The 15449-nt window shown below is 42.2% G+C and overlaps 2 protein-coding genes across 6 annotated transcripts in view; both read right to left on the bottom strand.

Moving 5' to 3' along the window:
• The window catches only part of SDHAF4 (succinate dehydrogenase complex assembly factor 4), a 47797-nt gene extending 44738 nt beyond the window's left edge, over positions 1-3059 (bottom strand). For both annotated transcript variants that reach the window (XM_070376176.1, XM_070376175.1), the window contains exon 1: positions 2822-3059. In XM_070376176.1, coding sequence (XP_070232277.1) covers positions 2822-3044 — 223 coding nt within the window. In that variant the 5' untranslated portion in view covers positions 3045-3059. The remainder of the gene's footprint in view (positions 1-2821) is intronic.
• Positions 3060-11646: 8587 nt separating this feature from the next.
• Positions 11647-15449, bottom strand: part of FAM135A (family with sequence similarity 135 member A) — a 154432-nt gene continuing 150629 nt past the window's right edge. For all 4 annotated transcript variants that reach the window (XM_070376171.1, XM_070376172.1, XM_070376173.1 and 1 more), the window contains one exon: positions 11647-13654. In XM_070376171.1, coding sequence (XP_070232272.1) covers positions 13449-13654 — 206 coding nt within the window. In that variant the 3' untranslated portion in view covers positions 11647-13448. The remainder of the gene's footprint in view (positions 13655-15449) is intronic.

The raw sequence follows: 15449 nt of genomic DNA, 5'->3' as shown, positions 1-15449 counted from the left end.
TGGGGTAAATTGCTCTCTGTTGTCAAGGGCTCAGCAGTTAATAGATACTGTTAAATAATCATTAGGATCAGGTAACCTCTAAACTGTTAGTCCCCTTAAACAAGGATGAAAACCTTAGCTGACATATTCCCAGCCACCACAACACCTTCTACCTTCATATGCTGCTGTGCTGTGCTTAATTGCTCAGTCGTGTCCTCTTTCTGACCCCATGGCTCCTCTGTCCATAGGGATTCTCCAGGCAAGACTACTGGAGTGGGTAGCCATCCCCTTCTTCAGATCTTCCCAACCCAGAAATCAAACCCAGGTCTCCCACATTGTGGGCAGATTTTTTACTATCTGAGCCACCAGGGAGGCCCAAGTGGGTTACTACTCAAGTGGGTAGCCTATCCCTTTTCCAGGGAAATTTCCCAACCCATGAATTGAACCAGGGTCCCCTGCATTGCAAGCGGGTTCTTTACCAGCTGAGCTACCAGGGAAGCCCACATACCTTCACACCCTAGGTTAACTATAAAACTGTCCCACTGGCCCCTTGGCAGTGTGAAGTACAGCTGCTAATGGTTCCTGATGGCTGTCTGCCTGATCCCAGCCTATAAGTCACCCTATGATAAACTGACCCACTGATTATATGAACCTCCCTGCCTCGCTTTTTCAGTCTCAAGATGCCTTCTCAGTTCAGTAAGCACTTGTCATTCCTGCCATCCTCAAACAGAGCTATTTGCCACACTTATGCAACTTAAAAAAGGCATAGAGGTCAAATATATGTAAAGAATATAGATAAGAAAGACAAACAATCCCAATAAAATGAAGATATATTTCACCAGAAAAATAAAAAAAAACTTTTGAAAAGATGTTTCATTTCTCTAACCAGAGAAATGCAAAATCATAATGAAATACTATTTCAACACCCTACACACAGACAAAAATTAAATTTTCTGATGCTATCAGATGTTGGCAAGTATTTGGAGCAATAGAAACTCTGATATACTGCTGGCAGAAGTATTAATTGCCAGTAGGAATGAAAAATGCCTTTATGATTTGGCATCACATTGTAAAACTGAACAGGTCTTTACCATACATTCCAGGAATTCAACCTCTTGTGCAAGCGCACCCACAGATGTGTGGCAGCCAAATCTGGTGCTTCCCGAATTACACAATGTCCACTGAGAGGGGGAAAGGAAAAAAGTATGATGTGTGTGTGTTTAATTGCTAAGTTGTGTCCGACTCTCTTGTGACCCCAGGGACTGCCAGGCTCCTCTGTCCATGGGATCTCCCAGGCAAGAATACTAGAGTGCGCTGCCATGTCCTTCTCCTGGGGATTTCCCCCACCCAAGGATGGAACCCACATCTCCTGTTTGGCAGGTGGATTCTTTACCACTGAGCCACCTGGGAAACCCCCTAAAGGTATGATACATTTTCACCATTTACTAATTACAACATCACATAACAATATGGATGGATTTCAGAACAATGTTGTTTGAAAAAATGGTAAAACAAATACAAAAGGCATGAAGTCATTTCTATAAAGTTACACAACTGCATCAGGAAGCAGCACACAGCTTGGCAATGGAAACATTCTATTTCTTAAACTGGAGAATGGGTTCATAAATGTTGGCTTTGCTTCTTAACTCATATATGTTGTATAAGTTTTTGATATGAAACATTTCATTGTTGAGCTTTTAACCTCAGTGAAAAAGGGATGTTGAATAAACACAGAGCAAAATTGTATACAGTTATTACTTTGAGGTTTGTATAGCAAGGGGGATTTTACTTTCCATATTATTCATTTCCGGACCATTTACAATTTTTACAATCAACAAGTGGTATGTCTGGGTCATGTACACATTACTATATTCAAAATGGATAACCAAAGACCCATTGTATAGCCCATCGAACTCTATTTAATGTTATGTGCTAGCCTGGATGGGGCAGGAGCAGGTGGTTGGAGAGAGACTGGATACATGTACATGTATGGCTGGGTCCCTTTCCTGCTCACCTGACATTACCACAGCATTGTTAATACGCTACACACCAATACAGAGTAAAAAGTTTAGTCTGAAAAAAATACAAAACAAAAAGCAGTATGTCTGGGGGAGAAATGATGAAAGAAATGAAAACAAGCTATATATAAATGAAAACAAACTATATATATATATGTATGAAAACAAACATCTTGGGCCCTTTAGGATGCCGGCTGGAACTGTTTTCAACTTTCAACTTCTCCAGGATGTCCTAAATTAAAACTATGCTTAGAATATTCTGTGGGTTAAGGTTGTAACATATATCGAGAAAAATTTCCAACAAAAAAGGCTTTAAAAAAAATGTCTTTTTTACTGAAAGCATGCATACTTTAATAGTCTCCTGGCTTCATCTAATTTTTATTATACTTATTTGCCTTGGCCTACTTTTCCAAAATTCAGTGCTTTTCCGTATTTTGTACTGCAAACTGCCATAAATCCTTTCCAATGTAAATACCCTAGGTACACGACGCGTGCACTGCCTCAGGGCCCACTTTTCGCACCGTGCACGCGCACTAGCGCGCCCTCCAGGACCCGGAACTTCCGCTCCGCCTTGGTGGCCAGAGCGGCGGCCGGCGGAAAGCAGGCCTGCGGCCGGGCGGGACTTGTGACCGTGCCGCTCGGGTTCCATCTGAGCCCGGGCGGGAAGGACCTGCCCGCGCACGAGTCCGATGGCCAGGGAGGCTCTGCGGTCCCGAGGGCCCCAGAGACGGCAGCACACCGCCGCCCGGCCGGACGCGTTTCTCTCGGTGCTTGGGCCTTCGCGACCCTGCCCGCGACCTCGGCCCCAGGCCGGGGCGCCTTACTTGCCGCTCTCCACGCTGTAGCCGGGACGCGGCCCAGCAACGAAGCGAGTCCTAACGCAGCCATGGCGTCCGCTCCCGCGGCGTCCGCAACTGCCTGCCCTGAGGTGTTCGCGGGTCGCGTAGTCCCGGCCCGCCCCGCGACTGGGGCGGGGCCTGCGGTACGGGGGCGGGGCCTGAGGGGGCGGGGCTCTCTCCGGCGCGGAGCTGGCCTCTCTGCAGTCATTCAGTCGTGACCGACTCGTTGCAACCCCGTGAACTGCAGCTTGCCAGGCTTCTCCGTCCATGGAATTCTCCAGGCAAGAATACTGGAGTGCATTGCCATTCCCTTCTCCAAAAGCTAACGTGGGGCCAAGCGCGCCCGACCCGACGCCACCCCAGAAATCCGCGCTCCGGCACTGGGCGGTCTGCAAGAAAAAGTGGAACAGCTCAGCCTTCTCTTGAAGAACAACCCAAACTACCCTGAACCCCATGTTGATGAAAACCTCAAATCGTGGGTGAAGGTGGATCCCCTCAAACGGAGGCATGCCTTCGTTTGTTCATCTTAATCCATTTGCTTCGCCTCAACTTGAAGGTGAAGGTCTCTTGGGAGCTCGCTGGTCCAGGCCACAAAGATCGGGCAAGTGCTACTCTTTAGCTCGTGCAATAGGTTTCTTTCCCCTCAGTTCTCTCTCTTTTTTACATGTCTGCTTGTTCAGTGAACTCGCACCCACTTTCCGGGTGGACTGGAAGATGCAGTTTGAGTGCAGCACCGAGCAGAAGGCTCTCATCTGGTCCAGCTGCTGCTGCTGCTAAGTCGCTTCAGTCGTGTCCGACTCTGTTCGACCCTATAGACGGCAGCCCACAAGGCTCCCCCTTCCCTGGGATTCTCCAGGCAAGAACACTGGAGTGGGTTGCCATTTCCTTCTCCAATGCATGAAAGTGAAAAGTGAAAGGGAAGTCGCTCAGTCGTGTCCGACTCCTAGCGACCCCATGGACTGCAGCCCACCAGGCCCCTCCGTCCATGGGATTTTCCAGACAAGAGTACTGGAGTGGGGTGCCCGCAGGGAGGTAGAACTGTGCATCTGCGTTCCTGGTCCAGCAGTTCCAGTGACGTTCGCAGAATGTATGGCAGGGCAGGAGGCTTCATGGGACCTGTGGAAGTCTAAACAGAATTACAGTGGAGTCCCTTTGATTTTTTTTTTTTTTTTAGCAAAGTTTTTGCCTTGCTCTTGGGCCCATTACTTTGCCAACAAAGGTCCGTCTAGTCAAGGCTATGTTTTTTCCAATGTATGGATGTGAGAGTTGGACTATAAACAAAGCTAAGCTTCAGAGAATTGATGCTTTTGAACTGTGGTGTTCTTGAGAGTCCTTTGGACAGCAAGACGATCCAACCAGTCCATCCTAAAGGAAATCAGTCCTGAATATTCATTGGAAGGACTGATGCTGAAGCTGAAACTCCAACACTTTGGCCACCTGATGTGAGGAACTGACTCATTTGAAAAGACCCTGATGCTGGGAAAGATTGAAGGCAGGAAGAAAGGGGGATGACAGAGGATGAGATGGTTGGATGGCATCACCGACTCAATGGACATGAGTTTGAGTAAGCTCGGGGAGTTGGTGATGGACAGGGAGGCCTGGCATGCTGCAGTCCATGGGTCGCAAAGAGTTGGACACGACTGAGTGACTGAACTGAACTGAACTGGACCCTAGTAATGTCTGACCAAGTAATGTCACGTGGCTGCAGAATCTGAGTTCTCTGAACCGGAGATATGTTTCTCCTAGATAAGGACTCCTTTCACCAGGAGGAAGTGGTATTTTCAGAAAGGCCCAAAGCCAAAACCCCAGTAGTTTTCATTAACAAGTAGCTTGGTAGGTTGCACACACACCTTTTCACCCTTAGTTCATATTTACAGCTTGATAATGAGTTCCATGTGACCACTTGATCAAGGAAACAACGCAAAGCTAGATTACAGAGGGCTTTGCCCAATATACTGACCAGCTGGAAAATGACTGCTTTGGTATTTTGAGCATTTTACAGGTGCTTTGAGGAACAGCAGAGACAAAACAAATAAAAATAAATCCTCCCAGAGGGAAGGGCATTATCTTTGCCTGGAAGGAGATAGAACTTGAGATAAAGATATACATCATTTCGTGGGCACTGAAATCAAGTGGTGAGGGACTGGGAAAATGTAAAGGTTTTGTGATACTTTTTTTGGAATTAGGACATCTCCAAATGACGTCAAAGCATAACATTTGGGTCCCACTGAATGCTCAAAAGAAGGGTCCTGTTGCAACAGAGCTTTTAATTAGAACAAGATTCAGTTCAGTTGCTCAGTCATGTCCAACTCTTTGCCAGGCTTCCATGTCTATCACCAATCCTGGAGCTTGCTCAAACTGAGGTCCATACAGTCTGTGGTGCCATCCCACCATCTCATCTTCTTTCCTCCCCTTCTCCCACCTTGTCTTTCCCAGCATCAGAGTCTTTTCCAAGGAGTCGGTTCTTCACATCAGGTAGTAAAAGTACTGGAGTTTCAGCATCAGTCCTTCCAATGAACACTCAGCACTGATCTCCTTTAGAGTTGACTGGTTTGATCTCCCTGCAGTCCAAGGGACCCTCAAGAGTCTTCTCCAACACCACAGTTCAAAAGCATCAATTCTTTAGCACTGAGCTTTCTTTATGGTCCAACTCTCACATCCATACATGGCTGCTGGAAAAACCAAAGCTTTGACTAGAGAACAAGATTACTGTAGGTTATCTATTGCTGCCTAACATACCAACATTTTGTGGCTTAAAACAATAAACATCTATTCTCTCACCCCTTTTGTGCCTCCTAAATCCAGGATCCAGGGTGCCTCTGGCTCTAGGTATTAAATGAGATTGCAGTCAAGCTGTGAACTCGGTTCGTGTCTCACATGGAGGCTTGACTAGGGGAGGATCGGCTCCCGAGCTCACCCACCTGATTATTGGCAGGTATTAGTTCTTTGTGGCTTTTGGACTGAAGACCTTTCTCAGTTCTGCACTATATGGGCTTCTCCAGAAGTCATCTTACAACATGGCAGCTGAGTGTCCATGAACAAGCAGGAGAACGGTGGAGACTGCTGGAGATGGAAGGCACAGTCCCTTTGTAATCTCACTTCAGAAGTGACAACCTATCACTTTTGCTGAATTCTTGATTAGCAGTGAACCAGCAAACCCAGCCTATGTCAGAGAAAGGGGATTACACCAGAGGAGAATGCCAGCAGATGGGGATCGCTGAAGGGCTTTTTAGAGGCTGGTTACCACAACTCTGTAGGCATCTGTCAGTCTCTGCCCCTCACCACAGCTGTGCTTGTTTAGTGCGTCCCTGACAAGGCAGCCACAGTGGCATGGAGACATGCCTGTAGTGTTAACATAGTTTCACCCTTGCCAACTCTGATGGGCTAGCACCACTACTTGCAGAGACCAACCCAATCCTGATACAGTCTGAAACAGCGTAAGTGGTGGCTCTGATTACAAGTGACTCTACTATGAGTGAAGTGAAATTTGCTCAGTCGTGTCAGACTCTTTGCAACCCCATGGACTATATAGTCCATGGAATTCTCCAGGCCAGAATACTGGAGTGGGTAGCCTTTCCCTTCTCCAGGGAATCTTCCCAACCCAGGGATTGAACCCAGGTCTCCTACATCTATAATGGAGGAGGCAGCAATTTGCTGTATAGGAATAAACAATTATTCTGGGTTTGGATTGTTATGCCTGACTTGTGCTTCTTTTATGCACTTCACTTCACCTGTGGACTTACTGAATACCTTACATTCCATACACTTTATGTAGCCTCCCTTACAACATTGCTTCTCACCAAAGAACTCACTGATGACTGTGGGTACAGAGGCCTGTGGGATAAATCGGCTTCATCACATATCCCATCAACCCAGAAGCAACTGGTCTTGTAGGACAGCCCCATGTGAGAAAAATACTTTCGGATCATGTCCTAAAGGATCTGGCATATGCTTCAAATGAATTAACAGTGTTCAGTGACAGCTCTCATGTTGACAGAGTAACAGTGTCCAAAGAGTAGCAGAGGGACTGTTACCTTGCTGTGACATCTGACAACTGTGGGAAGACACAGACTTCCATGGGTCAAGCATTCCTGCGTATTATTGCTGAGCGTGCCAACTGCAGCTTCATTGCCTGGCAGGGCAGTTTCTGTAGATGGTCACATGGGCATCTAAGTAGATCAAGGCAACCACAGCATTACTACCATTTAACTGCTGCTCTCCTGGGGCAAAGAACTGGATTGTGTGCTGCTAGGTAAAAAATAGCCCTGGGTTGCTTTTCTCTAATAATTAGTGATGTTGAACATCTTTTCATGTGCTGTTTTGGTCCATCTATGTGTCTTCTTTGGAGAAGTGTCTAGATTTTGTGCCTATGTTTTGGTTGGGTTATTTGTGGGGCTTTTTTGGTTTTTTGATATTGAGCTGCATGAGGGAGGTGTTTGTATTTTTGGATATTAATCTCTTGTCAGTTGATTTGCAAATATTTTCTTCAATCTGAGGGTTGTATTTTTATGGTTTCCTCTGCTGTGCAAAAGTTTTTAAGTAGATCCCATTTTTAAATTTTTATTTTCATTAATTGAGGAGGTGGGTCAAAAAAGCTCCTCCTGCGATTTATGTCAGAGTGTTCTGCCTGTGTTTTTTTCTAAGAGTTTTGTATTGCCTGGCTTTACATCCAGGCTTTTAATCCATTTAAATTTGCTTTTGTGCATGGTGTGGTTCTAATTTCATTATTTTATATATAACTGTCCAGTTTTCCTAGCACCACTAATTGAAGAGATTGCCTTTTTTTCATTGCATATTCTTGCCTCCTTTGTAATAGATAAGGTACCAGAGTACATGGGTTTATCTTTGGACTTCCACATCTATTTCATTGATCTATGGGTTTGTTTTTGTGTCAGTACCATACTGTGTTGATTACTGTAGCTTTGTAGCTACAGCTTCAGACTATCTGAAGTCAGGGAGTCTGATTCCTCCAGCTCCCATTTTTCTTTCTCAAGATTGGTTTGGCTATTCAGGGTCTTCTGTGTTTCCAGAAAAATCATAGGTGAAAATCAAAACTACAGTGAGATATCACCTCACACTGATCAGAATGGCCATCATCAAAAAATTGACAATAAATACTGGCGAGGATGTGGAGAAAAGGCAACAATCCTACACTGATAGTGGGAATATAAATTGGTACATCCACTATGAAGAACAGTGTGGAGGTTCCTTAAAAAACAACAGAATTACCATGTGACCCAGCAATCCCACTCCTGGACATATATCCAGAAAAAACCATAATTGGAAATGACAGGTGCACCCCCAGTGTTCACTACAGCACTATTTACAGTAGATAGGATGTGGAAGCAACCTAAATGCCCAGCAACAGAAGAATGGATAAAGGAGAAATGGTGTGTATACAATGGAATATTACTCAAATATGAGAAAAATATAAGGCACAGTGAAGTCGACTCAATACCCTATAATGGCCTATATGGGAATAGAATCTAAAAAAAATAAAATTGAGTATATAACTGATTCACTTTGCTATACACATAAAACTAATACAACATTGTGTGTCAACTCCAATAAAAAGTTTTTTGTTTTTTTAAATGGCTTGGGTCTCAGCCCTGGATTCTTCTCCCTTAATGCAACCCAACATGCTTGGTCCTGGACCTGCACTGGGTGTACACGTGCCACCTGGCCCTCCACATCGCTGTGGGAACTGAGGTTCTAGAAACTGCTGTGAATGTGCTGACACTTTGGCCACGACTTTGCTGTAATCAAGTTTCTTGTCTCTGACCCAGGAGTCTCCTGCCCTCAAACATCCACGGAACTGCAGCCAGCAAGACGGCAAGTAAGACAGTCTCAGACCCTCACTGCTCATCATCCATCTCCATGATTCTAGGTTCTGCTGGTATGCCAGTTTTTGTGCCCGGTGTGGAGTATAAGGGGATACAGTGTTTTCTCTGAGTTGGAAGTTGGGATTGCCAACTGGTCATTCTTAGCTCATCATGGCAAATAAATGGGGTAAAAATGGAAACAGTGGCAGATTTTATTTTCTTGGCTCCAAAATCACTGCAGATGGTGACTGCAGCCATGAAATTAAAAGACACTTGCTTGTTGGAAGGAAAGCCATGAAAAACCTGCTGCTGCTGCTGCTAAGTCGCTTCAGTCGTGTCCGACTCTATGCGACCCCATAGACGGCAGCCCACCAGGCTCCCCCGTCCCTGGGATTCTCCAGGCAAGAACACTGGAGTGGGTTGCCATTTCCTTCCCCAGTGCATGAAAGTGAAAAGTGAAAGTGAAGTTGCTCAGTCGTGTCCAACTTCAGCGACCCCATGGACTGCAGCCTTCCAGGCTCCTCCATCCATGGGATTTTCCAGACAAGAGTACTGGAGTGGGGTGCCATTGCCTTCTCCGTGACAAACCTAGACAGCATATTAAAAAGCAGAGACATCCCTTTGCCCACAAAGGTCCATATAGTCAAAGCTATGGTTTTCCAGTAGTCATGTACAGATGTGAGAATTGGATCATAAAGAATGCTGAGTGCTGAAAAATTGATGCTTTCAAATGATGATGCTGGAGAAGATTCTTGAGAGTTCCTTGGACTGCAAGGAGATCAAACCAGTCAATCGTAAAGGAAACCCTGAATATTCATTGGAAGGACTGATGCTGAAGTTGAAGCTCCAGTATTTCGGCCATCTGATGCAAAGAGCTGACTCACTGGAAAAGACCCTGATGTTGGGGGAAGATTGAAGGCAGGAAGAGAAGGGGACGACAGAGGATGAGATGGTTGGATGGCATCACTGACTCAACGGAAATGAGTTTGAGCAAACTCCTGGGAGATAGTGGACAGGGAAGCCTGGCATGCTGCAGTCCATGGGGACACAAAGTCTGACATGACTTAGTGACTGATCAACTGGGTAAGGGGTTAGAAGAAGTGGTTAAGGTGCTAGCTGTAGTGATGGGCCCTATGACCACAGGAGAAAGGGGAGTAGGGACTGTCTAGAACTTGGAGGACCTCATCTCCTGGAGTACCTGTTCACAATATCATGTTGAACTGTAAACATTAAGTAGACTATTGCAAGCATGTAGAGGCAAGATCACCTAAGTCTCAGATCTTTGGGTAAAGAAATCTTATCAGCTGAGGTGCTGGCTGAACAGAAAGCAAACAGGGAATAAGAGGCAGTGGTGACAGCTCATAACCATCTAGCCTCATGACCAGTGGCAGAACTGAGGGCTGTATTTACCATGGTTTTGCTTTGAAATTGGAGAGCTTTGGGACATAAAACACGCTGCTCCTCAAATCCTGCCCTGGAGAAGATTACACTTCAGCTGGTCTGTTGTGGAGCCCCTATGGAATTCACCAAGGAAACTTGCAAAGCACTGCTCTAGTTGTTATTTTTTTCCTCACTGGCTCATGCATGTGCTTATACTGTTAATAACTTCTTTTCTCTCATTGTGCGTTGTGGGGTGGGTGATGAAGTCATATTTTTCTCTGTGGCTGCACATTACTGAGGCAAGATCATTACAGAACCAGTGGAGAAATGGACAGAACACCAAGATCCTGGACCTGAAACTGGACAGGGGTGTTAACAGTATTAGGTTAGGAGGAACCATTTGTAAAAATGTGTGAGTACAATATTTGTGATGCTGGAAAGGCAAAGAAGTGGACTGTAGTGGACGTGCTGTGTTTTTCTATTTGGGCTCAGTCATCACACCCATTTCTGAATTCTGGCAGAAGAAATGGTCCCATCTTCTTCTGCTGCAGAGGCTGAGAAAGCCTGATATACTCACCTGGGTGGGTGCCTGGCAGCTTGAGTGCTGGCACAGGACAGCATGTCAATCACACGTTCATGAGACTGAATCTGGAATGAGTGATGCAAAGCAGCAGATGTAATCCAGTTTTTAGAGGAATCCCTGCCAGCAGAAATATACACAAACCTCTAGCTCCTCTGGAGTGGGAACTTGGATATAATTTTGGTCACCTCACTTCCTTGGTTTCTACCTGTTATCTAAGAGTGGTTTTCCAGTCTTTCTGTCAATTTTGTGAACTACCTATATTTTCCAATAAATTCTTTTTCTGCTGAAGTTAATCACAATGGTTTTTGTTGTTTACAACCCAGAATTCTAACTGATATACAGTTTAATGAGATTCGTTCTCTAAGAGTCAACTACACTGTTTCGGATGATCATTGCCCCACCCCTGCACTCTGAATTTGAAGGTGAATAGTGTATAACAGTTTCTCTAGTAAATCAGAAGTTAAATCTATTGGACTGGAAACCATGATCACTGATATGTTTTTAAAACTGTATTAAAACAACAAACATCCAATCAACCAACCATGATCATAAAGAGCAATTTTCCCTTAAAAACAATAGTATGATTATGAATAAGCATGAATACTTTGATAAACCCAGAAGATTATTCAAACTCATAAGTGAAACTTCTTTTAGTTAAAAATAAGAAATGAAAAGAAATACAAGAAAAAAGTATGGTATTTTAAACTCAGGACCAAGGAATGTGAAGATGAAAAAATGTGTGTAGCAAAAATACAGGGTGAATAATGCATTTACATTTTCCAGTTATAATGCACTTGGTATATTATTGCTTACTCAATTCAAAAATTTTCATCTGTTTTTAAAAAAACAATTATGGAGCATAATGAAATATGTTTTAACATATGCAAATGATATAAATTATAAAAATAGTTCACAAAGGTATAAGTTACACAATCACACTGTCCTATAAAGTTAATTAATATAGTCTATCCAATTATAAATAAAAATACACCTCTAGTATTCTGAAAATAAGCGAGTGTTTTAGCTGTCCTCCAGATAGTCATTTGTTCATTTATTAGCAGCAGAGGCAATAACACAATGCTAAAAATAAACATGCATCAAATTTACAATACATATTTACAAAAGCCTTCTATCACAACTGGTAAATGCAAATAGACCTTCTATTATCCTTAGTGCATTGTTATTTTCACAAGTAAAACAGGAAAGGAAAATAGTGAATTTAATGCTATTCAGCACCTTGAGTAAAGTCAAGAGACTTAACATCTCCATATATCAAAACATTTGCATCTGTGTCACCAAACATGTAAAGTTAATTATTTTGTTCCATGAATTATTGTATTTACATTACTCTTTAGTTCAACAAATTTTAGCAATATTTAAAAATTATCTAAATTCATAAAAGTATTTCATAAATTTCAACATTTAATTATTATGTACATACAAGGAAGTCCATGAAAAAGTTAAAGAAATGTACTCAGAAAGTTCAAGCAACATTACCAAATTTAGCAAAATTCCAACCAAACCAAGGCAGAGGGCATTCAAACATTCAAAAAATCTCTAGATGCTGCTAACATGAACATGAAAAGTTCCAGTAATAAAAGTCAATATGAGAAATAATGTTGAAATCACCTGTAGAAAATATATTTTAATAGGCATGGCAGATGTTTACTAGCAACAGTAATAATAACTTTTTATAGAAAACTTTTATAACATTGTCATATATGAACTACCCAGTTTGAGAGGGCAAAATAGTTGATTTCAAAAAATATATTTTAGCAGCCATAATTTTATTTCCAGTTAAACATACTAAAATGTTAAAAGTAAAATTTATGACTAACTAAATAATACCCCCATACTAGAAAATTTAAAATCCCATGCTATTCTAGCAATTCAGTTCAGTTCAATCACTCAGTTGTGTCTGACTCTGTGACCCGATGCACTATGGCACACCAGTCTTCCCTGTCTATCACGAACTCCCAGAGCTTCCCTGTCTAGCACGTCGAGTCAGTGATGCCATCCAACCATCTCATCTTCTGTCGTCCCCTTCTCCGCCTCCCTTCAATTTTTCCTAGCATCAGGGTCTTTTCCAAGGAGTCAGCTCTTCGCATGAGGTGGCAAAAATATTGGAGTTTCAGCTTTAGCATCAGTCCTTCCAACGAACACCCAGGAATGATCTCCTTTAGGATGGACTGACTGGATCTCCTTGCAGTCCAAGGGACTCTCAAGAGTCTTCTCCAACACCACAGTTCAAAAGCATCAATTCTTCGGTGCTGAGTTTTCTTTATTGTCCAACTCTCACATCTATACCTGACTACTGGAAAAACCGTAGTTTTGACTAGATGGACCTTTGTCACCAAAATAATGTCTCTGCTTTTTAATACGCTATCTAGATTGGTCATAGCTTTTCTTCCAAGGTGCAAGCGTCTTTTACATGGCTGCAGTCACCATCTGCAGTGATTTGGGAGTGATTCTAGCAATAATGGCCTTTAATATGATGTGTCTGATGTAAAGAATGTGGAAAGCCAATAATAAAACAATCATACATACATATGGGCTTAAAGTTTCACTGAAATACTTATGTAGCAAAATATATGAAAAAGTAATAGAAAAGTAAAAAGATGAAATTAAAAAATATTGCACAGGCACATTACCTAGAAAGTAAAGTTGATGTTTAAAAAGCTCTAAACATGGATGATATAAATTATCTTCCATATAAAAAGGTATAAATATTTCTTAGAACTTATCAGCATCTATAGTTTATTATAATAGATTATCTAAATCATTGTTGAATGAGGTAATTGTCAAGTCTCTACCAATGTTTTTAATTCTATTGGAAATATTTGAGGGCAGCAACCAGAAAGAATTTCTCTAAAAATATTTCTGAATCCAGAACAGCTATATGTGCAGCTCTGCCAATGAGTGAATCAGCTGTATTGGGCAACGCATTGATGACATTATATCGAACCAAGTTACAGTCCTTGCTTTGCAGAACCGGGCGAAGTAAGTTGTGGATCATTTCTGAATAGATCTGTCCTATGGGACAAATATAAAAAAGGAAAATCAGTTCACAAAAAGAACTGAAAAAAGTTCTTCTCCAACTTTTATATAATTTAAAAAATTTAGTTACATTATTTCCATTTAAAGCAGAAAAATGTCTTTTAAAAGGATTTTTTTGCTTGAATATAATTTTTGACACTACTGTAGAGAAAATATAAATGATCGCATTATCTAGCCAACTAAAATAACAAATTTATTATACACTGTTTTTGTCAACTTGGTATTAAATAAAAATAATGAATATAATACAGCAAATAGTTTTCTTCAACATGAAGTCTCTTAACGACTGTAGAGGAGCCATGATGAGACATCCTGACAAGGCTAAATTTAAAACCTGAGTCTAGAGCAAACACTTTTAAAGGCAGTTAACATTATTCCACATATTTCCAAATTATTTTGAAAAAGAATAGTAACCTTCCATAATCAGAAGAATAATGTGAGTTGGCTCAAAGATCAAACAGAATTCTTTTTATTTTTTGGCCTGCAGGTTTATTTAATGCTTGGTTTGCTTTTAATTCCAAAGTTGTGTTCCTCTCCCTCTTTCTGGATAATTCTTACAATGGATTTACTGAGAGCATGCAAAGCATAAATGATAAAGTTTACATACATATACACATAAAAGCACAAACTGCCTTAAAAGGGGCAAGACCACTTTTAATGCTCATATATTACTTCATTATTAACAGATGAGTGCTAACATATATCCATCAAACATGAATTTTAGGGACGAAGGTATTAAATTTCAGAGAAGAGGAAGGATGTAGTCTGGAGGAATGCTGAGAAGGGAATAGTATACAGAAGTATAATTAGAGAAAGGAGAGAGAAGTGTTTAAAAGAGGGATTAATATCATACAGATTTACAAAAAAGGTTTTAAAAATTTTCTTTAAATTGAAGTATAGTTGATTTACAGTATTATATTAGTTTCAGGTATCAGATCAGATCAGATCAATCAGTCGCTCAGTCGTGTCCAACTCTTTGCGACCCCATGAATCGCAGCACGCCAGGCCTCCCTGTCCATTACCAACTCCCGGAGTTCACCCAGACTCACGTCCATCGAGTCAGTGATGCCATCCAGCCATCTCATCCTCTGTCGTCCCCTTCTCCTCCTGCCCCCAATCCCTCCCAGCATCAGAGTCTTTTCCAATGAGTCAACTCTTCGCATGAGGCGGCCACAGTACTGGAGTTTCAGCTTTAGCCTCATTCCTTCCAAAGAAATCCCAGGGCTGATCTCCTTCAGAATGGACTGGTTGGATCTCCTTGCAGTCCATGGGACTCTCAAGGGTCTTCTCCAACACCACAGTTCAAAAGCATCAATTCGGCGCTCAGCCTTCTTCACAGTCCAACTCTCACATCCATACATGACCATAGGAAAACCATAGCCTTGACTAGACAAACCTTTGTTGGCAAAGTAATGTCTCTGCTTTTGAATATGCTATCTAGGTTGGTCATAACTTTCCTTCCAAGGAGTAAGCGTCTTTTAATTTCATGGCTGCAGTCACCATCTGCAGTGATTTTGGAGCCCCAAAAAATGAAGTCTGACACTGTTTCCACTGTTTTCCCCATCTATTTCCCATGAAGTGATGGGACCGGATGTCATGATCTTCATTTTCTGAATGTTGATTTTAAGACAACTTTTTCACTCTTCTCTTTAACTTTCATCAAGAGGCTTTTTAGTTCCTCTTCACTTTCTGCCATAAGGGTGGTATCATCTGCATATCTGACGTTATGATATTTCTTCTGGCAATCTTGATTCCAGCTTGTGCTTCTTCC

Source organism: Bos mutus, chromosome 9 (genome assembly GCF_027580195.1).
Source record: "Bos mutus isolate GX-2022 chromosome 9, NWIPB_WYAK_1.1, whole genome shotgun sequence".
In the NCBI taxonomy this organism is placed as follows: domain Eukaryota; kingdom Metazoa; phylum Chordata; class Mammalia; order Artiodactyla; family Bovidae; genus Bos; species Bos mutus.
Note: the sequence above shows the minus strand (reverse complement) of the source record. Positions and strands in the feature narration are given on the sequence as shown.